The following is a 20,909-nucleotide window of genomic DNA, read 5'->3' as shown; positions in this document are numbered from 1 at the left end:
TAAACAACATTTCACATTGCTTTTCCCCTGAAATTTGAAGGTAATTGTGTGCAGTGAGGCACTGTTATTTTTTCCTAAGCTATACAATTATTCCTTATCTTGTCTAAAAGTACATGGGAATTTTTTTAAACATGGCCTTAATTTTTTTGTGTGCCGTTAATGGCAATAAGTAGATTAGATACATGTTCTCATAAAAAGTTAGTTTTGACCACTGCAGTATATGCAAAAATCAGTGCATTTGTTGTATAAATATAAACATGAATAATCAAGAGTATATAATCATAGAATAGTCTTATGACTTTGATTTAGACAGAATCTTACTCAGGGCACAAAATGTTCCAAAATTAGAAAAAATAAGAACATGTTCATTAAATGCCACTCAGTTTGAATATTCTCTATCAAAACATCATTAAATGTGTCTTAGTGTTTTCACGAAATAGAATATACAGTTACAAGAATTACAGAACTATAATCATACCATTGGCATGGATGGATCTCAGTGAAAAAGCCAGATAATTGTATGCTATATGATTCTGTTTGCAGAGTTGAAACAGTTAGGATAATCAAGTGTAGAAAAACAAAATGGTAGAATACTTTTTATCTGGAATGGGATACAGAGGCAGTTCTGAGTGCTGACAATGTTCTGTTCATCCTACTTGCTGACAAGATGCATTGACTTGTTTAGTTATCATGTATCTTTCTGCATTTTGCACTTCTGTAAAAGACTTACCAAATGTGTTTCCCTGCAAAGGAGTATGAGTATCTCCCTTTTATGTGGGGAGTGAAGGACTTTACTGTTTTTCATCCTTGCTTGTGTGTGTGTAAACTTTTTAGGGCATGTAAGAAACTGATGTGGTTGGTTTCTAGGAATGGTGCCATACAGGATGCCAGGGAGAGTTTTGAGATCTGTTTAGACATGGCGGCAAATGCTGATGGGTACAGCCCTGCTCTCCCTGTGTTAGAGCACCTGTACATGGCGCACATTCACCACTAATTTTGTGGGTAACAGAATACCCACATAACATATTTACTCAGTTTTAGAAAAGTTTTATATGAATTAGATGGAAAGAGTTAACTCTTATCAGTGGTTCCCAGAAAGCTGGGGGCAGTATATAATCCCTGAAAAATTTAGAGATGTGTGCCCCAAGAAGGTCTGCCCAGCACTGTAAGGATCCCACTGGGGTAAGGGTCAGCTTGAGCTCCAGGAAAAATGCAAAAGTAATGTAGGTACCAAATGCTTTTCTTGGTACTTGGCAGTTGATGTGATTAGGGACCGGGCTTTCACGTGGAGGAGCCTAGAAACAGCTCTTAATGTTACCCTGTCTCCAAACAGCTCTCAGTTTTCGCACAAAAATTGATTCATGTCGGAGCGAGTGAATGGCAGAATCCCTTCTTCTACCTACCATCCTGTACCTCTGAAAAGATTAGTCCTCAGCAAGATGAGCAGCAGTATAATACAATAAACTCCAACGAGCACAGTGCCCTGTGCTTACCTGTGAGATCGCTTTTTGGTAATAACATGCTTTCATCACTATAGTTTTTAGTTTTTTGAGACAGAGTTTCTCTGTGTAGTGTTGGCTGTCCTCGACTCACTTTGTAGACCAGGTTGGCCTCGAACTCACAGAGATCCACCTGCCTCTGCCTCCCGGAGGATATTGCTTTTCAGTCTTATTATTGCCTCATAGCTTGGTACTTAAAATGTACTTATTCTAAAACCAGGGAAGTGGCCTAGCAGATAAAGGTACTTTGCAAATCTGCCTCTGGCTAATTTTTGCTTCTTAATTAAACATATTTACTTAAGTAATTTAAATTTGGCAGATAATGAGAATAAGTGAGAATAGCTTATGAAGTTTAGCCCTTCCTCCTTGTTTCTTTTCTCTGTGTTTCAGCCTTCTGTACTTTTGTTCCCCTGCACACGTATTTTGTTTGTTTCAGACCTGTTTCTATCAGAGCTTCCCCTTGCCAGGATTTTTTGCTGTTGTTGGTCACCACAGGGTTTCTGTGTGTAGTCTTGGCTATCCTGGACTTGCTTTGTAGACCAGGCTGGCCTCTGCCTTCCTGAATGTTGGGATTATAGGCATGCACCACCGCATCTGGCTATTGGCAGGATCTTTTTAAAGCATTGTGCTTCTTTTATCTGATCATATATTTTTCATTTAAAAAAAAAAAACCCTCTTTAATGGTGTGATCAATAGAACTTAATTCAGATGTATAAAAGCTATTCTCTGTATATGCTGCATCTGTTTGTCCTTTATTTCCTAAGATCTGTCTATGAATAATTGTTGCTATTTTGTGTGTTATATTTTTATTCTTTATATTTGTATAAAATATAATTTTTAATATACATTTTTCTTTGTGTGTATGTGGTGTGTACACAAATGCTGCTTGTGGAGGTCAAAAGACAGCTTTGTGGAATTAGTTCTCTTTTGACCTTCATGTGGATTCAAAAGATTGAATTGGCAGCCGAACAACTTTGATGGGCCTATTTTCATTCTCTCTTTTTCTCTTTTCCTTTCTTGCTAAGCTTTTTAAAAAACCACATTCATTCATTCATTCATTCATTCATTCAGAGGTGGATGTGTGTGTTGTTTGCTGGGGGCTGACAGCCTCGGACAAGCTCTCTACCACAGAGGTAAACCTCCATACCTGTTTCTTCTGGGTACGTATACACGATCAGAAGGAGTTTAGAAATTTCAAAATAATTTTGTGTGTCTTCCCTTTTATCAGCTCAGGAGCTGTCCGTGGTCTGGCACCATTCTCCGAAATTGACCGTGGTATCCTACTTTTCTCCTTTTTGTTTGTGTCTTTCATAGGTGGAGGAGTTGTTGATGGCTATGGAGAAGGTGAAGCAGGAACTGGAGTCCATGAAAGCTAAGCTCTCCTCTACCCAGCAATCTCTGGCTGAGAAGGAGTCGCATCTAACCAACCTCCGGGCAGAGAGAAGGAAGCACTTAGAGGAAGTTCTGGAGATGAAGTGAGTCTCCCGCTTCGCTTGTTGAGTGCCACTTGGTAGACATGCTTGTGCTCGTGTGGTCTGGTATCTTTGTGTATCACTCTTTTTACACTTAGCCTCTCTGTAATGCCAGCTTATTCCTCCTGCTTTCTAGAACAAATTTTGCCAAGCATGGCACAAATTCTGCTGAAACCAAATTATTTTCACCTCTTTTGCACTGAGAGTGGGCTAACATGTATATCTTTGAATTTCTCCCTGAAATGTTGAAAATCATCTGGGAAGGTTCAGGTCAGCTGGGAGAGGGGATATTGCTTTTCAGTCTTATTATTGCCTCATAGCTTGGTACTTAAAATGTACTTATTCTAAAACCAGGGAAGTGGCCTAGCAGATAAAGGTACTTTGCAAAGCCTGATGACCTGAGTTCAATCCCTAGAACCCTTGTGAATGTGGAGGGAGAGAAGCAGTTTCGCAGAGTTGTCTCCTGACTTTTATACATGCACTTTGGCACATAAAAAATATAATTTTTTTTAATCAAGGAAAAATTCTAACCCTTTCCAAATGTACATAACAGTAATAGTATAATGAATTTCCATATACTTATCCATTGGTTTAATAATTAATATTTTGCCACACCAGATGCCAATTTTTACAGACCTGTCACTTTCAGCCAAGCATCGCTATATGGCTCTATGTCTCTTGAAGTTCCAGTAGCAGTACTGTTTCATTTACTGCTAACAGCCATCACCCACATGTAAAGCACTCCTCTTGTGCCGAGCCCAAGTTTCTGGTGGGCTTCCTTAGTCCTGATGTCGTGTAAAGTTGTCTGTATTTGTGCTGTCTTGTCTTAAGTCTGAGAAGATTCTTTGTCCTTCATAACCCTGGCTTAATAACTGCCATCTATACTCACTGGTCCCTCCCCTCTCATATTTCTGTATTTTCTCTCAAGTGATCATTTCTGGCCTGTACTCTTCTCTACATTAATACAGTCTCTAACTAAAATACAAAAATTTCCAGCAACTAGCACATCAAGCTGTTAATGCCTTTTTTTTTTTTTCTGTTGCTTTGAACTGTGGGTCCGTTGTGAGTACCTGGATAAATGCAGTTGCTAGGATCTTGCCAGGATCCTGTGGAGAAACAGGCCTTGTGAAAGCAGCACTGTATGGGTTTTGTATTGTTTGGAACCTCCTAAACACCAGTCGATCCATTTTCTTATCAGAGCTTTCCCACTCAGTTCAGATGGCAACTTCCAAGAAAATACAGGTTTGTTTGCTACTGGGATTTCCTTTTATTATTAAGACTTTGAGACCACAATGAAACATGTTTTTAAAAATGCTTGAATGAAAAGGTAATTGTGTGGGTTTATTTTATAGTAACATCATAAGCTTTCATTGCTGCTCAATTCCAGAAAAATAAATACCATGACTAGCAAAACTTATTAATAAGATCTTAACTCAGGCATAAAAACAGAGTAGAGAATATAAAGGTATGTGTCAACAGTATAGAAATTAAAAAAAAAAAACAAACCTGAAATTAAACACTGAGCTCCTACTTTTTAGGGATGACTGATTTCTTAAATTGCTTTCTTACTTGCCCACATTATCTAACTGGGGTGTCGTGATTTTTTTTTGTTAAGGTTTTTTTATACATCACATGTGTATCTGGTACCTGTGAAGGCCAGAAGAGGCATTTTATGACTGGGGTTACGAGTGGTTGTTAACTGCCGTGTCGGTGCCGAGAATCAAACCTTGGTCCCCTCGAAGAACAGCCAGTGCTCTTAACCCCTGAACTCTATCCAGCCCTGATCGTGAAGTTTTAACTCCGATGTCTCACACAGCTTGTGCCGTGTACACGGTACCATCTCAGAAGCTTTCGGAGTTTTCAGGCTTTATATTGCACCTACTGCCTTTCTCTTCACACTGCAGGAAGGTGCTGGTCTAGGACTCTTTTCTAATGAACATCTGTTATATATCTAATTTCATACAGGTTGTCTGTAGGATCAAGGTGGTTGTTACCAGGTTCTTTTCATGTATGGTTCTCCCAACCGTCCAGAGTCCCAGTTGTTACTGTCCTTCTCGTCTGCAGCATAATGTGAAACACCTAAGCAGAATGTGGATTTTTTTAAAAGTGTAGCATAGAAATACAATGATTTAGAAATTCTCTATGAAGCCAGGCTGAGTGGTCCACGCCTGTAATCCCCGTACTCCGGGAGAGAGAGAGGCAGGCAGATCTCCGTGAGTTCTAGGCCAGCCTGGTCTATAAAGCTAATCCAAGACAGCCAAGGCTACACGGAGAAATTCTGTCTTGGAAAAAAGAAAACAAATCCTCTGGTAAAAACTGTGCACTTAATCTAGGTCGAATTATACACAAAACACTATAAATGGCATGCTAAAGATGCTGATCCAGTAAATTTTCAGTTCATTTTACCTAGCCAGCCACAGTCAGGGTTCTCTAGAGGAGGGGACTGTTAATAGAGTACGTTAGAGTGCTGTGCAGGCTGTGGTCCGGCCAGTCCAACAGTGGCTGTTTCCCATCAGAAAGTCCAAGACTCTGACGGTTGTTCAGTTCCCAAGGCTGTATGTCTCAACCGACTGCGGTATACATGGAGCCCCAAAGAATTAGGTTCTAATACCAGCAAAGGAATGCCTCAGCAACAGGATGAAAGAACTTGGCCAGTGAGAGGGAGAGTGAGAGCAAGTAGCCAAAAAGCAAAAGCTTCCTTTTTCTGTCTTTCTATGTAGGTTGCGACCAGAAGGTATAGCCCAGATTTACAGTGGGTCTTGCTACTTTGTACTTCAAATGGTCCAAATTGTGAGTTGGGGATGAAGTGGGGATGGGATAGGGAAGGGTGTCTTCCAACCTCGAAGGATACAGACAAAAAATGAGTTTTCCAACCTGAAATGATGCAGTCAAGAACAAATCTTCACAGGTGTGCCCAGATGCTTGGGTTTCAGTTGATCGCAGCCAATATTATCCATCACATAGTCAGAGGCTTTCCCTCATTCTGTTCTGGACTCTTACTCTTTATATGCTGGGTCAGCTAGTCATCCTGGCTGCGGTGTCTTTTGCTTCTGAGAATTTGCTCAAGGATGTAGTTTGTTGTTATCACTTTATGTCAGGCTTATGGTGTGTGTCTGTTTGCACTTAGTGGCCAGAAAAAGCATATCCCAGCCATGAAAGAGCCTGGATCTGAATCTAGCTCTTGTACTCATTAGGTCTGTGACTTCAAGCTATTTTAGCCTCTTTATGCAACAACATTGTCATTTTCAAAAGGATGATCTTTCATAAGAAATGATCAATGGATTGCTTACATGGAATTGACAACAGTTTCTTGTACAGTAAGCAGTTAATAGTAATAGTTTTTTTTTAGCTTTTCCTAGAGATGACTCATATGAAATGAAATCCTTTAAACCTATTCAATTACATTATTAATAACTGAACAAACAAAAAGCTTTCTTAGTGTAACTAGTGGGCTTGAAATGTCAAAAAAAAAAAAAATAGAGGGGATTGCCACAAGAAAAGAGGCTAACCATGCCTGTGTGTAGCTGTGTACCCAGAATGAGAACATCATCTTTCTCAAGATGACAGCAGTGGCCCACTTATACAGAAGATTCTTCAGTAAAGCACTGGAATTGTCCAGTTTTCTGGAATAATCCTGCCCTCATCAAACCAAGAAAAATGACCAAATAGTTCTTTTCCATCTCTAGCATTTATGGTTATAACCTTGGAGCATCTGTTACAGATAAGTGGCAGCCATGAGTTTGGGGAGACGCAAAACTGTGCTCTTGGTGGCCTGCCATTGCTCCATTCTGAACAGTTGAGCTGGTTAACCAAACCTGAGGAGAAGGAACATTTTTTATTTGCAAATCCCACAGTGGTCTTCTTTTCCTTCTTATGCTGAGGTTTTGTTAACTATGATTTTTTTTATTACCCTTTTATGTTAGCCTCTTTCCTCCAAGAAAGAAAAAAGAATGAAAGGAGGCAGGACGAAATACTAAAGTAACAAAGATAACAACTGTAGTAATTGTAGTTTTAAGTTAAGTCAAGTTGAAGTCATGAAAAGTCTAGCAAGCTGGCTCTCCTCTGGATTCAGTTAGCAATCCCTTACCCTTTCGTAGTCAAAACAAAGCTTACAAAACCTTTTCGTTCCTTTTAAACAGGGTTTATTTTGCTTTTCTTGTTATTTGAGTGTGTGTCACATGTGAGCAGGTGCCTGCAAAGGCCAGAGTTCCAGAATCTTTGCATCTAGAGTTAGAGGTGTTTGTGACCTGCCTCACATGTGTGCTGGGAACCAAACTTAGATCCTCTGAAAGAGTAGGAAATGCTTCTAACTGCTAAAGCTGTCTCTGCAGCACCGTTTCATTCTTGATATCGAGCTTCCCGTTGTCTAGTTCTGAGAACTGATTTGCTCAGGGACAGAATGAAAGACTTCTGTAGCTCCTTGGGAAGCCAGAGCTGTGCCTTGGGTGACACCCTCTGTCAGTCGGCTGCTTGCTGTCTCCATCCTAGACCACTGTTTCTTTCTCCTTGCTCATTCAATTTTTGAGTCTATATTTGATGGCCATTTTATTTTTTTGTCAGTCTTCTACATCCTCATCTAGGAAAGTTTTTTTTTTTTTTTTTTACTTAGATTTATAACATAAATTTTTGAAGTTAGTTTTAAGTCACTCTGGGAATGGCATGATCTAGTTGGAATGAAATAAGTCACCGCACATATTTAGTAAGAGCTCAGCAAACGACTGGGATTGTGTGGATGCTGTCGGCACACAGGGAACAGCGCAAAGCTGCCGCATCACCACAGGCATGTTTTGGACTCTTGCCCCAGCATCTGCCTCTACCTGCTGCTGGCTGGAGCCTCCCACAGGACAGCCCAGTTAGGCTCCTGTTTGAAAGCACAGCAGAGTAACGTTATTAGTGTCAGGGGCTGGCTCTCTCCCACGGGGTGGGTCTCAGGTTGGGCCAGTTATCGTTTGGACATCTCATTCAATGTGCTTATTCATCAATATCTGACACATACCTATCAGACATATATTCTATTTTTCTTCAGCATGATCTTTACCTAGAAAAACTAAATAAGTTATTCTTGGAATTTTGTTTTCTTTCTTTGCCAACAGTTAGGGATACAAGAAACAGATGATAGAATTTACCAAAATTAAGTTTTTTGTTTTGTTTTGTTTTGTTTTTTAAAGATTTATTTATTTATTATTTATACAGTATTCTGCCTGCAGGCCAGAAGAAGGCACCAGATCTCATTATAGATGGTTATGAGCCACCATGTGGTTGCTGGGAATTGAACTCAGGACCTTGGGAAGAATAGCCAGTGCTCTTAACCTCTTTGCCATCTCTCCAGCCCCCAAAGTTAAGTTTTTGGTTAGTAGTTAGCAGCGACAGCAAACACCCTTGGCCTTTAACCGTAGCCTGCATTTTGCAGGTAACTAGGTATAGGTCTGCAGAGAACCAGCAAGAACTGCCTCGCTCGTCCAGGGCTCTGAGGGTGTGGGTCTCCAGTATTGTTGGACCCCTTCCCTTGGTACACATCTACTCTGCATCCGTCCTGGCCTGCCCTCCGCAGTTTGCCCTGGCCTGCCATTTGTGGCACAGGATTGCAGATTGCCCTTATCTAATGCTCACTATTGGGATTCAGATTTAAACTTGTAAGCGTTCATGAGAACAAGACAGTTCTCTCAGAGAAAGAGCGTGATTCAGATATGGCTGTTTATTTTGGTAAAAGACAGATGCGTGAAATCCTCTGTGCTCCCTCCTCTTTCCCTTTCCCTCTTTCTCTCCCTGACCTACTTCTTTCTGAGGTTTTCTATGTAGCCCTGGCTGGCGTGGAACTCACAGAATCCTGAATTGAAAGCATGAAAGATACACTCATATATATCATGGCTTCCTCTGCTACAACATGAAATATACTTAAGTCATTTAATTTTCATTTATTTTCTCTTTTCGTCTTTGAGAGTGATCAGTATAGGTCACGTTACCAAACTGAATAAAAGTGATACTCAGACAGCTTTCTGGCACACATGTTGTTGAGAACAGTTTTTTTCTAACAAGGTACTCAGTAAAGTGAGCATTCCACTTTCCTTGTAAGCCTGTCTGGGAACTCCTAGGAGCTCTGTGTTGTAGTCAGTTCTCCAGAGTTTTGTCCCTCGCTACATTTCTGACTTCGTCTGTACATCCAAGTCAACTCACATTTCCCCCTTTGCAGACTTTCGTTTGTCTAAACTATTACGTGTGGGGAACATATTCCATAATCTTGCCCTTTGAAGGCCTCCCACCTTCTTTATTGTCACGGTTCACCCCAAATCTTACTGCCCACTTTAAAAAAAAAGTTTTATTTTTACTTTATGTGTATGACCGTTTTACCCAATGCATGCTATGTGTATCATATGCATACAGTGCCCTCAGAGGCCAGACAAGGACATCAGATCTGTCTGGATCTAGAGTAAGCTATTAGGTGGGGGACCTAACCCAGTTCTCCTTCAAAAATAGCAGGTGCTCCGAACTGCTGAGCTCTCTGTCTCCACCCCACTGGCTTTGGACTCATGTTCCAAATTTCTGATGAGGATTATGGGTAAAATAAAAATACGGCTTAAAAAAATTATCCAGATACCATCTTCCCTGCATTTGAAGAACCCCTAACACTTGAAGGCACACAGTGTCTTGTGAAGAAGAGTCATCGTGTTACACAGGAAGGCATCAAGGTTTGTAGGTGAATGTAAACTAGCCACTGAGTAAGAATAGCTTTCAGTAAATCATCCTGGTGAAAATAATACTATTTTAATAGAGTTTCCTATATAAATATATGTTTATTTGTGCAGGGCTTATCTATTTAAATAAAATGACTTAGATGTTACAGTTGATATTCATACACATACACAGCGGGGTTGGGATGGGAGGATATTTGCCCTAGGGAAAGTTACCTAGTTTACTTTTCCTTATGGAAAGCCAGTCACACTACTGCCCTACATTATACGGTTCCCCGTGTGCCTGAGCCAATTTGGCGTCTTAGTATATTTTATTCACCTGTTAGCGATTGTGATAGTTCACTGCTGCTATATTTACTGTTGTGGTTCCAGTGTATAATAGAGCGAATCTCCAGTGTTCTTTGCCCGAGCCATCTGGAACCTTTACACTCTTTTATGATACTAAATAGTTCTTTGAAGAAGTCCTAAGGAGATTTTAATAGGAATTTGCATTGATTTTACAGAGTAATTTGGGAAAAATGTGGTCTTTTATAGAATCAAGTCTTAGCATTGACTGCATCTGTTTGGTGAACCCTCTTGAGACTATATTCGGTGCTTTCCTCATTGCTCACAGTGAAGGTACACTTCGGGGCAGCCTTGGTGGCAGGAGTGTAAGCCAGCGGCCACACAGCATCCTTCGTCAGGACACATGAAGAAATGATTCTAGTGTTTCACTAACTCTCTTTTTATTCAGTCCAGGACCGCAGCCCATGGAATCAGCTCACATTTGGGATGGGGCATGGTGGGCCCTCCGATGCCAGTGAAATTCTAAACTCAATCTAGAATTCCACAGTTCTGCTGAGAAATCTTGTGCATTTTTCTCAGCATCTTTCTTAAATATCTGCTAGGTTTATTTCTAAATAAGCTCATTTGGTCCTGATATGACAAGTTTTTTTTTTCTTTTAAATTTTCTAATTACCTTACTACAGGTACGCAGAAAGGCTGCATTTGAAAACTTGACATGAGAAATGAGGATGTAGGTCAGTTGGTTGGTTGTCCAGCATGGACAGAAGAGAGCTTTGGTGTACTCACTAAAGGCCTTCTGGGTTTTTTAGTGTGAGATCTCTTTTTCTCTTGAAACTTCTATTTTTTTATTAAACTAGGAATGAAACCTAGGGCACCTGTTCAACTAGCTCTCTTTCACTGATATATACGGTATATTCATGCTCATGTATACATACGTACACATCCTCAACCTTTTTAAAGTTCTTTTGTTACTCTTAAATTTTACTTCTTCTTAAAGAGGATGATCAGTTTGCCCTGATTTTGAGCAGAATCTTTCTGTGGCTCTACTTTCCTTGGGAGTCCTGTTTTTTCAGGGCAGCTTCCTAATTTTCTCTGTGGAGACTTTTTCAAGGAGCTTTTCTTCCTGGATTTCCCATAATAATTTCTGTGCATGATACTCTGTATGTCTCTTTCATGTATTTAAGTTTTTCATGATTGGTCCCTTCCCCCATCACCTTTGCTGTGGACACCCAGGACCTCGGGTGTTTAGTGTGCTCACAGCAAGTTTTTCTAACATTCTCTGTTTTTACAAATAGAGCCAACATCTGTGACTTTAACATTCAAAAGAGTTAGATTCATCTTTCCTTGATCTTAAACCCCGAACTTCTTCCGAGTTCCTTAGCTAGTAAGGCCCAGAACTCGGTGCTTATCGATCATGAACCGTTTCTGCTTCTCCTGCCCTCAGTCCCTGGCTTGAGCACTCTCTTGTTAGGACTTCTGGGGTAGCTGCGTTCATTACCTGACGGCGTCTCTTAGTTTGTGCACCACTGTGCTCTTGCCTTTCAGAACACAGAGGGGGGCTTTCAGTGTGGGCTGGATTCACAGTGTCTTCAGAAATGTTTCAAGCTAAAGTAAATTTATTTTCTTTGTAGTTTTTTCCCCCCTCCATTTCCCTTGTAAATTTTCCTTGCTCATTGTTTTACACGTGTTGTTTTTCTTCTTGAAGGCATAAACATCCATTGAATGAGTTTGGTTCCTGCATTTCAGAGCGACTATCTGTTGTAAAAATTTCACCATTGCTTATGGGGTGGGGTAAATTGCAGCTCATATGAACCACAGTTTTATGTGGAAAAGCAGCAAAAAGACAATGATGAAAGATCGACTTTCCACTCCTCACTCTATTTCTGAAGTGTACTTTTGTGCTCTAAGTTTCGGCAAGGCTTAGTACTGCTTGGAACTTTTCTCTTTACCTAAACTTTATGTCTTGTGGAATAGTTTATTTATTCAGTATTCTTTAAAGAAAAATCTCTTAGTGTTCCCAACCTGCTCATAATGTCCAGCTCCTGTTGCTTTGGCTCAGAGTTTTAGTATACCTCATGATAAACACCTTCGTATCTCATTATATCTTAAACTCCATAAGCTCTCGGAGCAGGCTCATAGAGGGAGCATACTGTGCTTTTTAAATGAGCCATGACAGGCCTGGGAGTGGAGCTCACGGCTGGGGAGTAGACCAGGCGGCATGAAAAGGGCCTTTCCATGTGGTAATTGCTTAACACATTAATATTGAACTAGAACTGGCAGCCTAGCGGAGCAGCCCTCTTGCAGCTTCTCGTTTCCTGGGAGCGAGAACAGTCCTACACGGCTTGCCTGTTTGCATCTCACGTGTCGTAGTGGACAGGAGAACATGACTAGATCCAGTTGTTTTAATGCACTAGCTTATGGACAAGATCACTGTGATTGAATACTGTACTATTTCAATTTTGATCCCATAAGATAACCCGGACTGTTATTGTGCTAAAGTAATGCAATATAGAGGTTGACTAATCGTAAGATTTGTTGGTAAGATTGTACATGTTACATCAGCTCTATGGTCACTTAGAATATGTTAGTTATTCATCTCATGGTTATGCTGTTCGAATGTATCCAAGTAACTTTATCATTACAAACTCGTATGTAAATCTCAAACAAACAAGGGAACTTCCTTGACATCATTATAGTTAGCTGATTTTTGCCCTCAGATAATATAAGCAGATGCCCCTTCCTAGCAGGCACCTTGGAAGTGCTGATGGGCCTCCCAGCAAGAAAAGCCCTGGAAACCTTTCTGACCTGCCAGAGCTTACAGTGTTCATTTTTTCATGAAAAGATGGCTGCTTTTGCAAACCTCAGCTTTTGTCAGGTTCTCTAGATTATCTTGAAAATTAAAATAAAACCAGTATTTTTTTTTTTTCCTGACAGTAACTGTTAGGTCAGTTAATTTTGGACTAATAGATAAAGGAATATTTAAATTTAATAGCATTTTATAAAATGGCTTGTTTGTGACTTTATTCTGAGTTGAGTTAAGATGTATTTTCTTGCCGGGCATGGGGGCATGTGCCTTTAATCCTAGCACTTGGGAGGCAAGGACAAACAGTTCCTAACAGCACTTAGACTCTTACATTTACATATGCCCCAACAGTTTTGTAATCATTTCAAAATAAGGAGATGCATATTAATATACTGAAGGAAAGTCCTTTCACTTTAAATAATTACTACTTGGATAAATGCCTATTGAGTACTGCAGAGCTTTCAAACCTGTGCATAATATGGAACACTTATTTCTTGATCCACATTGATTTTTGTCTCTTGTGGAGCAGGTGAACTTTTAAAATCCTATTTTTACAATCAGAATGTCCATATCCCCTACATCATTACATTGAAATCTTCAACCCTAAAGTTCTAGTCATAGGATTGGGGTTCTGCAAGGGCATGTGCTGATGAAAGCCCGTGGTTGGGATTTGTTCCTTACCAAGAAGCCCAAAGCCCATCGATGTGTTCGTCCCTTCTGCTGTTGAGAAGAACAGCAAGAAGGAAGCCTCTGGGGAGCAGGGTACCGCTCCGCTCCCTGATCTTATGGTCTCCCTCCTCCAGAACTGAAACACTTATTTTTTGTTACTTAGGAGCTTCCTGGAGCTTTCATTTTGTCTGAAACTGTCATCCTAGAGATTAAACCTAGGCAAGCATTATGCTGCAGAGCTACGTCTTCAGCCACCATAATTTGTTTGTTATTGCAGCCCAAAAATACAGCAGCCATTGAAAACTTCAAAGAGATAGAATAATGTAGCATAATACCACGCTGAACTGGCAGTTTGTACATCATCTGACATATCACTGTGTCCCACCCAGCCTCTAAAATATTCGGAAGTAATGAGTTCCTGAGATACCACCAGTCACAATTTGGGAACATGTTTGCATTGTAGAAAGGGAGATTATCTAATTGTGCATGTTCATGACGTTTCAGTTTAGAAATAATTATTAGTATGTCAGACTGTAGGAGAATGGGTTAAATTGTTTATCAGCCTGATAACAGGATAATTTTTTATCTTTTCCTATTTGTACAGAGGCAGCATGGCATATTAATTAAGGCCAGTGGTTTTCCAGTGTTGTTTTGCCTTATTCTGATCCCATTAAGAGTGGTGTTGTATAACCTCACACAAACACAACTAAAATAAACATGTAATAAAATGGCACCATATAGTCAGTTCCCATCATTGCTGTAAAATACTGGATAGTCTAAGGAGAAACTATGTATTTTGGCCCATGAGTCCAGAGGTTTCAGTGGCCTCAGGCCTTGGTTCCTTTGTGCCGTTGCCTTAGGCCTGTGACCAGCAGAGGAAAGCTGGTCATGTCACTGGCTTCCAGAATATAGAGAGATGGGCCCAGGGTCTCAGTACCTCCTTCAAGGGCACACCTCTGATGATCTCACTTCCTTCTGCCAGAACCCCCACCTAAGTGTTTCAGCGGCTTCTAAAAGAACCATCAGCTGGATACTATCCTTCAACACGTGACCCTTGAGAAATAGTTAAGATGTAAACAATACAAATGTTCTGTGTTCATAATGGCATTTTCCTTCCTCCTTTCCCCTTCTCACGGCTTTCTTCCTTGTTTCCATCCATCAGTTGAAGATTATTATATTTTAAAGCATTGTTCTTAGGACTCCCCTAACTGAGAAAAGCTAATTAAGGGCACAGAATTCTGAGCTCCAGATGGATTTTAAAATGGGCTTCTCCATTTCTTTGGCAGTTTCCTGTGTCCACATCTGTGAAATTAGGAATAGGACCTGGTTGTAAAGGCTATAATACATGCAAACCCCCTAAAATTGCACTCGATTGTTAATTATTGCTGTTATTATTAGCATCTCAACAATGAAAGACTAGGATATATGGGAATTAGAGAAAAGCAATAGTAAGCTATAATCGTAAGCTATAGTAAAACTATAGCTACTAAAAGGGCTGGTTTCTAAGTAAATGAAATTCTAATGATTTCCTGACATTCTAGGCAAACCAAAACTCAGCTAACTAAGCCCTCTTTAAGCCAGAATTTCTTGGAAATTGTAGCTGTCTGTGACATGAAATTTGCAAACACTATTCCACTAGCTTTCCAGAAATATGATTACTTCATAGGTTACTGATACTCCTCTGATTACTTCACTTGACCACTTATGCTTTTCTTTCTTCCTATGGAGATAAATTTGTACAGGAAAAAATGTTTTCACTTATGACTGGCATGAAATTTGATTAGATTTGAGTAATATAAAAGCTCTTCCAGTGGCTGCAGTTGATTGAATTTCTGCTATGTAGCACTAAAATATTATTTATGTTATACAAGACACATAGTCTCTCTATTTGGAACTACTTGCTTTTTCTTCCCCAGCAGCGTCTTTTGCATCTCAGGCAGGGTTGGGTAGCAGAACTTCTCCTTCTAGGCATGAGCTCTGCTGTGAGTGGCTGCTATTTACAATATCCAGGGGAATAAGTGGAGTCCTTGACATCTGCTTGTGCTGCAGACTGCCCTTCTGGCACCTTGAACTTGATCTTAAACAGCTGACCAGCTAAAGAAATCACGAAGGGGAGGAAATGATGGGTTCTTTTGTGACCTCCTTGACCCATTTATTTGCTCCATTCATATTTGTCAAAGAAGTGAAAGAGTATTTTTGACTTATAAATATTTCATATGTTATCTCTGGTTGATCTTTTTCTTGATTCTTAGATTTCTTTTGTTTCATTCAGTTTACTTTAAAGCTGTGTCATTGATGATTGATGGGCTGCTCCATCCTTCCACATGAGTCTATTAGAAGTTTATATTCAATTAAACACTAAAGAAACAAAGCACTTTTTAAAAGAAAAAAATACAAATGGCCAATAACTATTCAAAAGGGCTCAAAACCCCTAGTTATGAGGAAACACAAATTAAAACTAATTTGAGATACCACCTCACCCCAGCCTATCATTAAGAAATTTAACAACAAATGTTGGAGAGAATGTGAAAGATGCCCTAGTTCCTGATAGGTAGTATACATTAATACAGTATGGAAGTCAGTTTGGAGGTTCTTCAATAAGTTGAAATACAGAGCTACCATATCGTGAGTTTCCCTTTTCCCCAGCTGTGATTGTAGGCCAATAGCGGCCCACAAGAGCAAAGGGAGCAGAAATTGACAGCAGGGTGGGAGGGCTCATACGACAGAATGGACAGAATGACAGGTTTCTGGGACCAGCTTCAGTGAGGCAGTTCAGCTTTATTCAGAGAGAACAGGGGTTATATTGAACTTTGGGGACAGGGTAGGGATTTCCAGTATGGGTATACGTTATTGGCAGGGGGCTGAAGTTCCTGGAATGCCTCATTTGCATGGAGAGGCATTCCAGGAAGCCCAGGTATCTATTGAGTGGGTTCTTATTCCAGGAAGTTGAACCTGTAATTTTTCTAAGGACTACATGACATTCCTCAGGTAGAGGCCATGGGGATCCAGACTGCACAGGCAGAGGAGAGGAGGGCCCGCTGATAAAAGGAGTCCTTCATTTCTCAGGACGCTCAGGGCTATCCGGTCATGGCGGACTGCCATCTTAGCAGCAGGGTTTCCTGACACCATATGACCCAGCTCTTCCACTCCTGGGTTTGTACCCAGAGAACTCCATTTATGAGCCCAAATTTATTGCTGCTCTGTTTACAATAACAAGAAAATGGAATGAGACATTAGAGGCTTATATCCATACCTAGCTTAATATGTCTCCTTCCATTTCCCCAAATTGTAATTGAAATACATTGCCTAACATTTTAAACGGACAGTGTAGTATTTACTGCCCTGCTACCGTGATAAAATAAGCACAACCAAAGCAACTTCTAGAAGAATTCATTTTTTGGCTTAGGGATCGAGAAATCCATTCACATCTTTTACTGCAAACACAAAGCATAGAGCAAACTAGGAATGGGGCGAGGCTCTACGCTCTCAAAGCTCACCCCTGGTGATACGTTTCCTTCAACAAGGCTGCACCTTCTCAGCCTCCTGAAATAGCTCCACCAACGGAGACCCAAGTGTCAAATACCCAAGCCCTGTGGTGGACATTCTCATTCTAGTCACTAAGCAGAGATAGGTAACTTTGTTTATTTGTGTTTGTTTTTCAAAACAGGGTTTCACTGTGTAGCCCTGGCTTCCCTGAACTTACTCTATAGGCCAAGTGGCCTCAAACTTACAGAGATCTGCCTGATTTTGCTTCCTGAGTGCTGAGATTAAAGGCATGTACCACCACCACCCAACTAGATAACTTTTTAAAACTCTTGCATAAGACCTTTCATGGTAGTGCACATTTGTAATCCAGCACTGAAACAGGAAGATCACCACAACTTCAAAACCTAACTTGTCTGCTTGGAGGGTTCCAGGCCATTCAGGGCCTCATAGCAAAGTCTTGTCTCTGAAAAACAGAAATATCAACAACAACAGAAATTCACTAAGACTCAACTCTACACTAGGCCCCAGCTTCTATACTCTGTAGTATTTTAAAACATGAAACTGTTCCTCTTACCATATTTACACAGACTCGTTACTTTTATACTGCTGTTTTCCCTTTGAAACATTCTGTTTGTTTATAGTATAGAAGAGACCAGGGATGGGGGCTAAATTTACAGAATGACTCAGTGAATCATGACATCTAAAGCTCATTACTTTTTCAAATTGTAACAAGCACATAGGATATACAGCTTCCAACAGGAAACATCTCTTACAAGTTAAGAGATACTTTCAACACTGAGCCTAAGTCCATGCTGCTTTATATAATTCTGTTTATGTGTTTAAGAAGTTCTTTTGACACACCTCTACTTAACTCATAACCAGATTGAGACTTAACCATGCTAGTTGATGCCTGTAATGTACCAGAAGCAGTTATTTGATTACTCAGATGTACCATACACGTCTCAGTTAACTTGTTGAGTTACGTTATTAAGTTAGTATGTTTCTTAACAATTTTTTTTCATTCCACTTGCTTGAGAAACTGTAATTATGTATTTTACAATTGCATGTTCCCAATGATAAACTTGTATGAAAAATATACTTTTATGAAACGGTGAATGTTTTCAAAAAGAAATATGGGTAAATCATTAGAAAAATGTTGTTGTGACAGCTAGGTCCAAGTCCTGGCTACTTGGAAGGTTGAGACAGGAGAATGGTTTGACCCCAAGTATTTAAGGTTAGCCTGGACAGCATACTGAAACTTCATATCCAAAAGAGAAGATAATCAGGATCCAAGATGGTGGCGCCAAGAGGACACTGTGTCTGACAAGCAGGACATCAGTGACTGCACAGTGACCAATAGATTGAACTGGGACCTAAAACACCAGCAATTGTGTTTCCCAGGAGAGAGGAAACCCCGCAGTGTGGGAAGCAATCCATTCTCAAGTCACCCAGCTAAACCCCAGAAGAGGTCTCAGGTTCCAGTTTCCAGTCGAGAGAAAACCCCACAGTGAAGGAAGAAGTCGGGACCAACTGACCTCAGGTCACCTAGACAATCCCTGGAAAAGGTTCTGGGCTCTGGCAGGCGCTCGGCTGCCAGCCCAGAGACCCGCCTGTGCACCCGACTCACCTTCCCAGACACAGCTGTGGGCCCGAGGGCACCAGAGACTGGGTTTCCTTGCTGACATGAAACGAAGGAAACATCAGGTCCAATCTCAGGGCACCCAGCTGAACCTTCTACCACCACCACCACCACCACCACGAAAGTCCCAGGAAAAGTTCCCAGGTTCCTGCAGGTACCCAGTTGCCAGTGCAGAGCCGCTCACCTGCGCCTGCATGCTCTCCTCACCATCCTAGACTGAACTGTGGACCCCAAAACACCACAGACAGGGTCTCCCTGTCATTAGGAAACACCACAGTGAGGGAAACATCAAATCCCACAACAGGACACCCAGCTAATCCCCAAAAAAGTTTGCTGGGTTCCCTCAGGCTCTGGGCTCTAGCCTCCTGCCACATGTCTGAGTGTTATGCTCAGCTCCCACTAATTACTGCTTGGGTACTGGGGCACAGAGCTCCAACCTCAGACCTATAGAAACCTGGGATCCACAGGATCAGCCCCCAGACACTGCTCCAAGGCGCAACCTGTCTCCCTACTAAACTGACCAAACCTGGTTCTTCAAGGGGGCTTTGTCCAGCAAACACAGTATAAGAACTGCAGTAGCAGCTCACTAAATTCAGAGCAAGAAACCCAGTGGCAGGGCAGCTGTCTCCTGGTGAGAGGAGAACCTCCCTGACTACCAGTAAACTTCAGTTACCCCACAGGTCTATACACCTGAGGTGAGCTGTGGCAGTTCACTGAGAAGCACCATACCCAAAAAGCTGAGGAGACCTCTTTCAAGAACAACCATCTTTCTTCCAAGAGGACTGATTCCAGCAGGCACCAGAAAATAACGTCCAACACCTGAGACAGCCAGATGGGTAGAGGCCAGTGTAAAAGCACAACCAACAAAAGCCAAAGCAATATGGCATCTCCAGAACCCAGTTATACAGGGGCAAGTAGCCCTGGACACTCTATCATAAGTGAAATTCAAGAAGATGGCCTTACATCTATGCTTATGAAGAGAATAATAGAGGAAAGAAATAAAATGTGTAAAGAAATAAAGGAAGATAAAGTCAGACATTATGGCCATCCATAAAGAAATACAGGAAGGTGCAGCCACACTGTTTGTGGCCTTTAGAGAGGAAATAATTAAATCACTGAAAGAAATAAAAGAAACAGGAATGTTCAAACAGGTGAAGGAATTGAAGGAAAATATAGTCAGACAGCTGAAGGAAATCAACAAAACAGGGTTTAAGATCTAAAGATAGAATTGGAAAAATTAAAGAAACCACAGAAGAAATCATGGAAAGGAAGAGCTTAGGGAAGAAAACAGGAACATGAGAGGTAAGCCTAACCAACAGACTACAAGAGATAGAAGAAATAATCTCAGGTGTGGAAGATACAGTGGAAGAAATTGATGTATCTGTCAAAGAAAATGTTAAATATAAAAAATTTCTGACAAATCATCCAAGAAATCCAAGATAACATAAAAAGACAAAACCGAAGAATAATAGGAATAGAGGGAAAAAAAAAGATTCCCTCCTCCAAGGCCCAGAATATATTTTCAACAAAATCATAAAAGAAAATTTCCCCAATTTGAAGGAGAGGCCTACAGAACACCTAATAGATTAGGCCAGAAAAGAAAATCCTTCCCCCACATAATAATCAAAACAGTAAGTATATAGAACAAAGAAAAAATACTAAAAGCTGCAAGGGAAAAAGGCCAAGTAACATATAATGGCAACCCCATCGGAATCATACCTAACTTCTCAGCAGAGACTATGAAAGCCAGAAGGGCCTAGATGGATATCATGCCAACCCTAGGAGAACACAGATGTCAGCCCAGGCTACTATACCTAGCAAAACTCTCAGTCATCATAGATGGAGAAAACAAGATATTCAACAACAAAAAACAAATTTAAACAATACCTACACACAAATCCAGCCTTACAGAAGATACTAAAAGGAAAGATTCAATACAAGAGAGCTAACTACATTCACAAAAACACAGGAAATAAATAAACTCACTATAGCAAAACTAAAGTAGCCAAGCACACAAACACACTACGACAACCAACATCAAAATAAAAGGATCTAACAGCCACTGGTCATGAAACTGAAAAGCTTCTGTAAAGCAAAGGACACTGTCAGCAGAACAAAACGACAGCCTACAGACTGGGAAAAGATCCTCACTAATCTTGCATCCAATAGAGGACTAATATCCAGAATATATAAAGAACTCAATAAATTAGACACCAACAAACCCAATAATCCAATTCAAAAATGGGAAACAGACGTAAGCAGAGTATTCTCAAAAGAGGAATATAGAATGGCAGAGAAACACTTAAAGAAATGTTCAACTTCATTAGTCATCAGGGAAATGTAAATCAAAACATCTCTGAGATTCCA

The 20,909-nt window shown here is 40.6% G+C and overlaps 1 protein-coding gene across 12 annotated transcripts in view; it reads left to right on the top strand.

The window, feature by feature from the left end:
• The window catches only part of Erc1 (ELKS/RAB6-interacting/CAST family member 1), a 270,194-nt gene that overhangs the window by 153,514 nt on the left and 95,771 nt on the right, over positions 1-20,909 (top strand). For all 12 annotated transcript variants that reach the window (XM_060384052.1, XM_060384050.1, XM_060384047.1 and 9 more), the window contains one exon: positions 2,814-2,974. In XM_060384052.1, coding sequence (XP_060240035.1) covers positions 2,814-2,974 — 161 coding nt within the window. The remainder of the gene's footprint in view (positions 1-2,813; positions 2,975-20,909) is intronic.

This window comes from Meriones unguiculatus, chromosome 5 (assembly GCF_030254825.1).
Source record: "Meriones unguiculatus strain TT.TT164.6M chromosome 5, Bangor_MerUng_6.1, whole genome shotgun sequence".
Taxonomy (NCBI): domain Eukaryota; kingdom Metazoa; phylum Chordata; class Mammalia; order Rodentia; family Muridae; genus Meriones; species Meriones unguiculatus.
The sequence above is the reverse complement of the archived record's forward strand: the minus strand, read 5'-3'. Positions and strand labels throughout refer to the sequence as shown.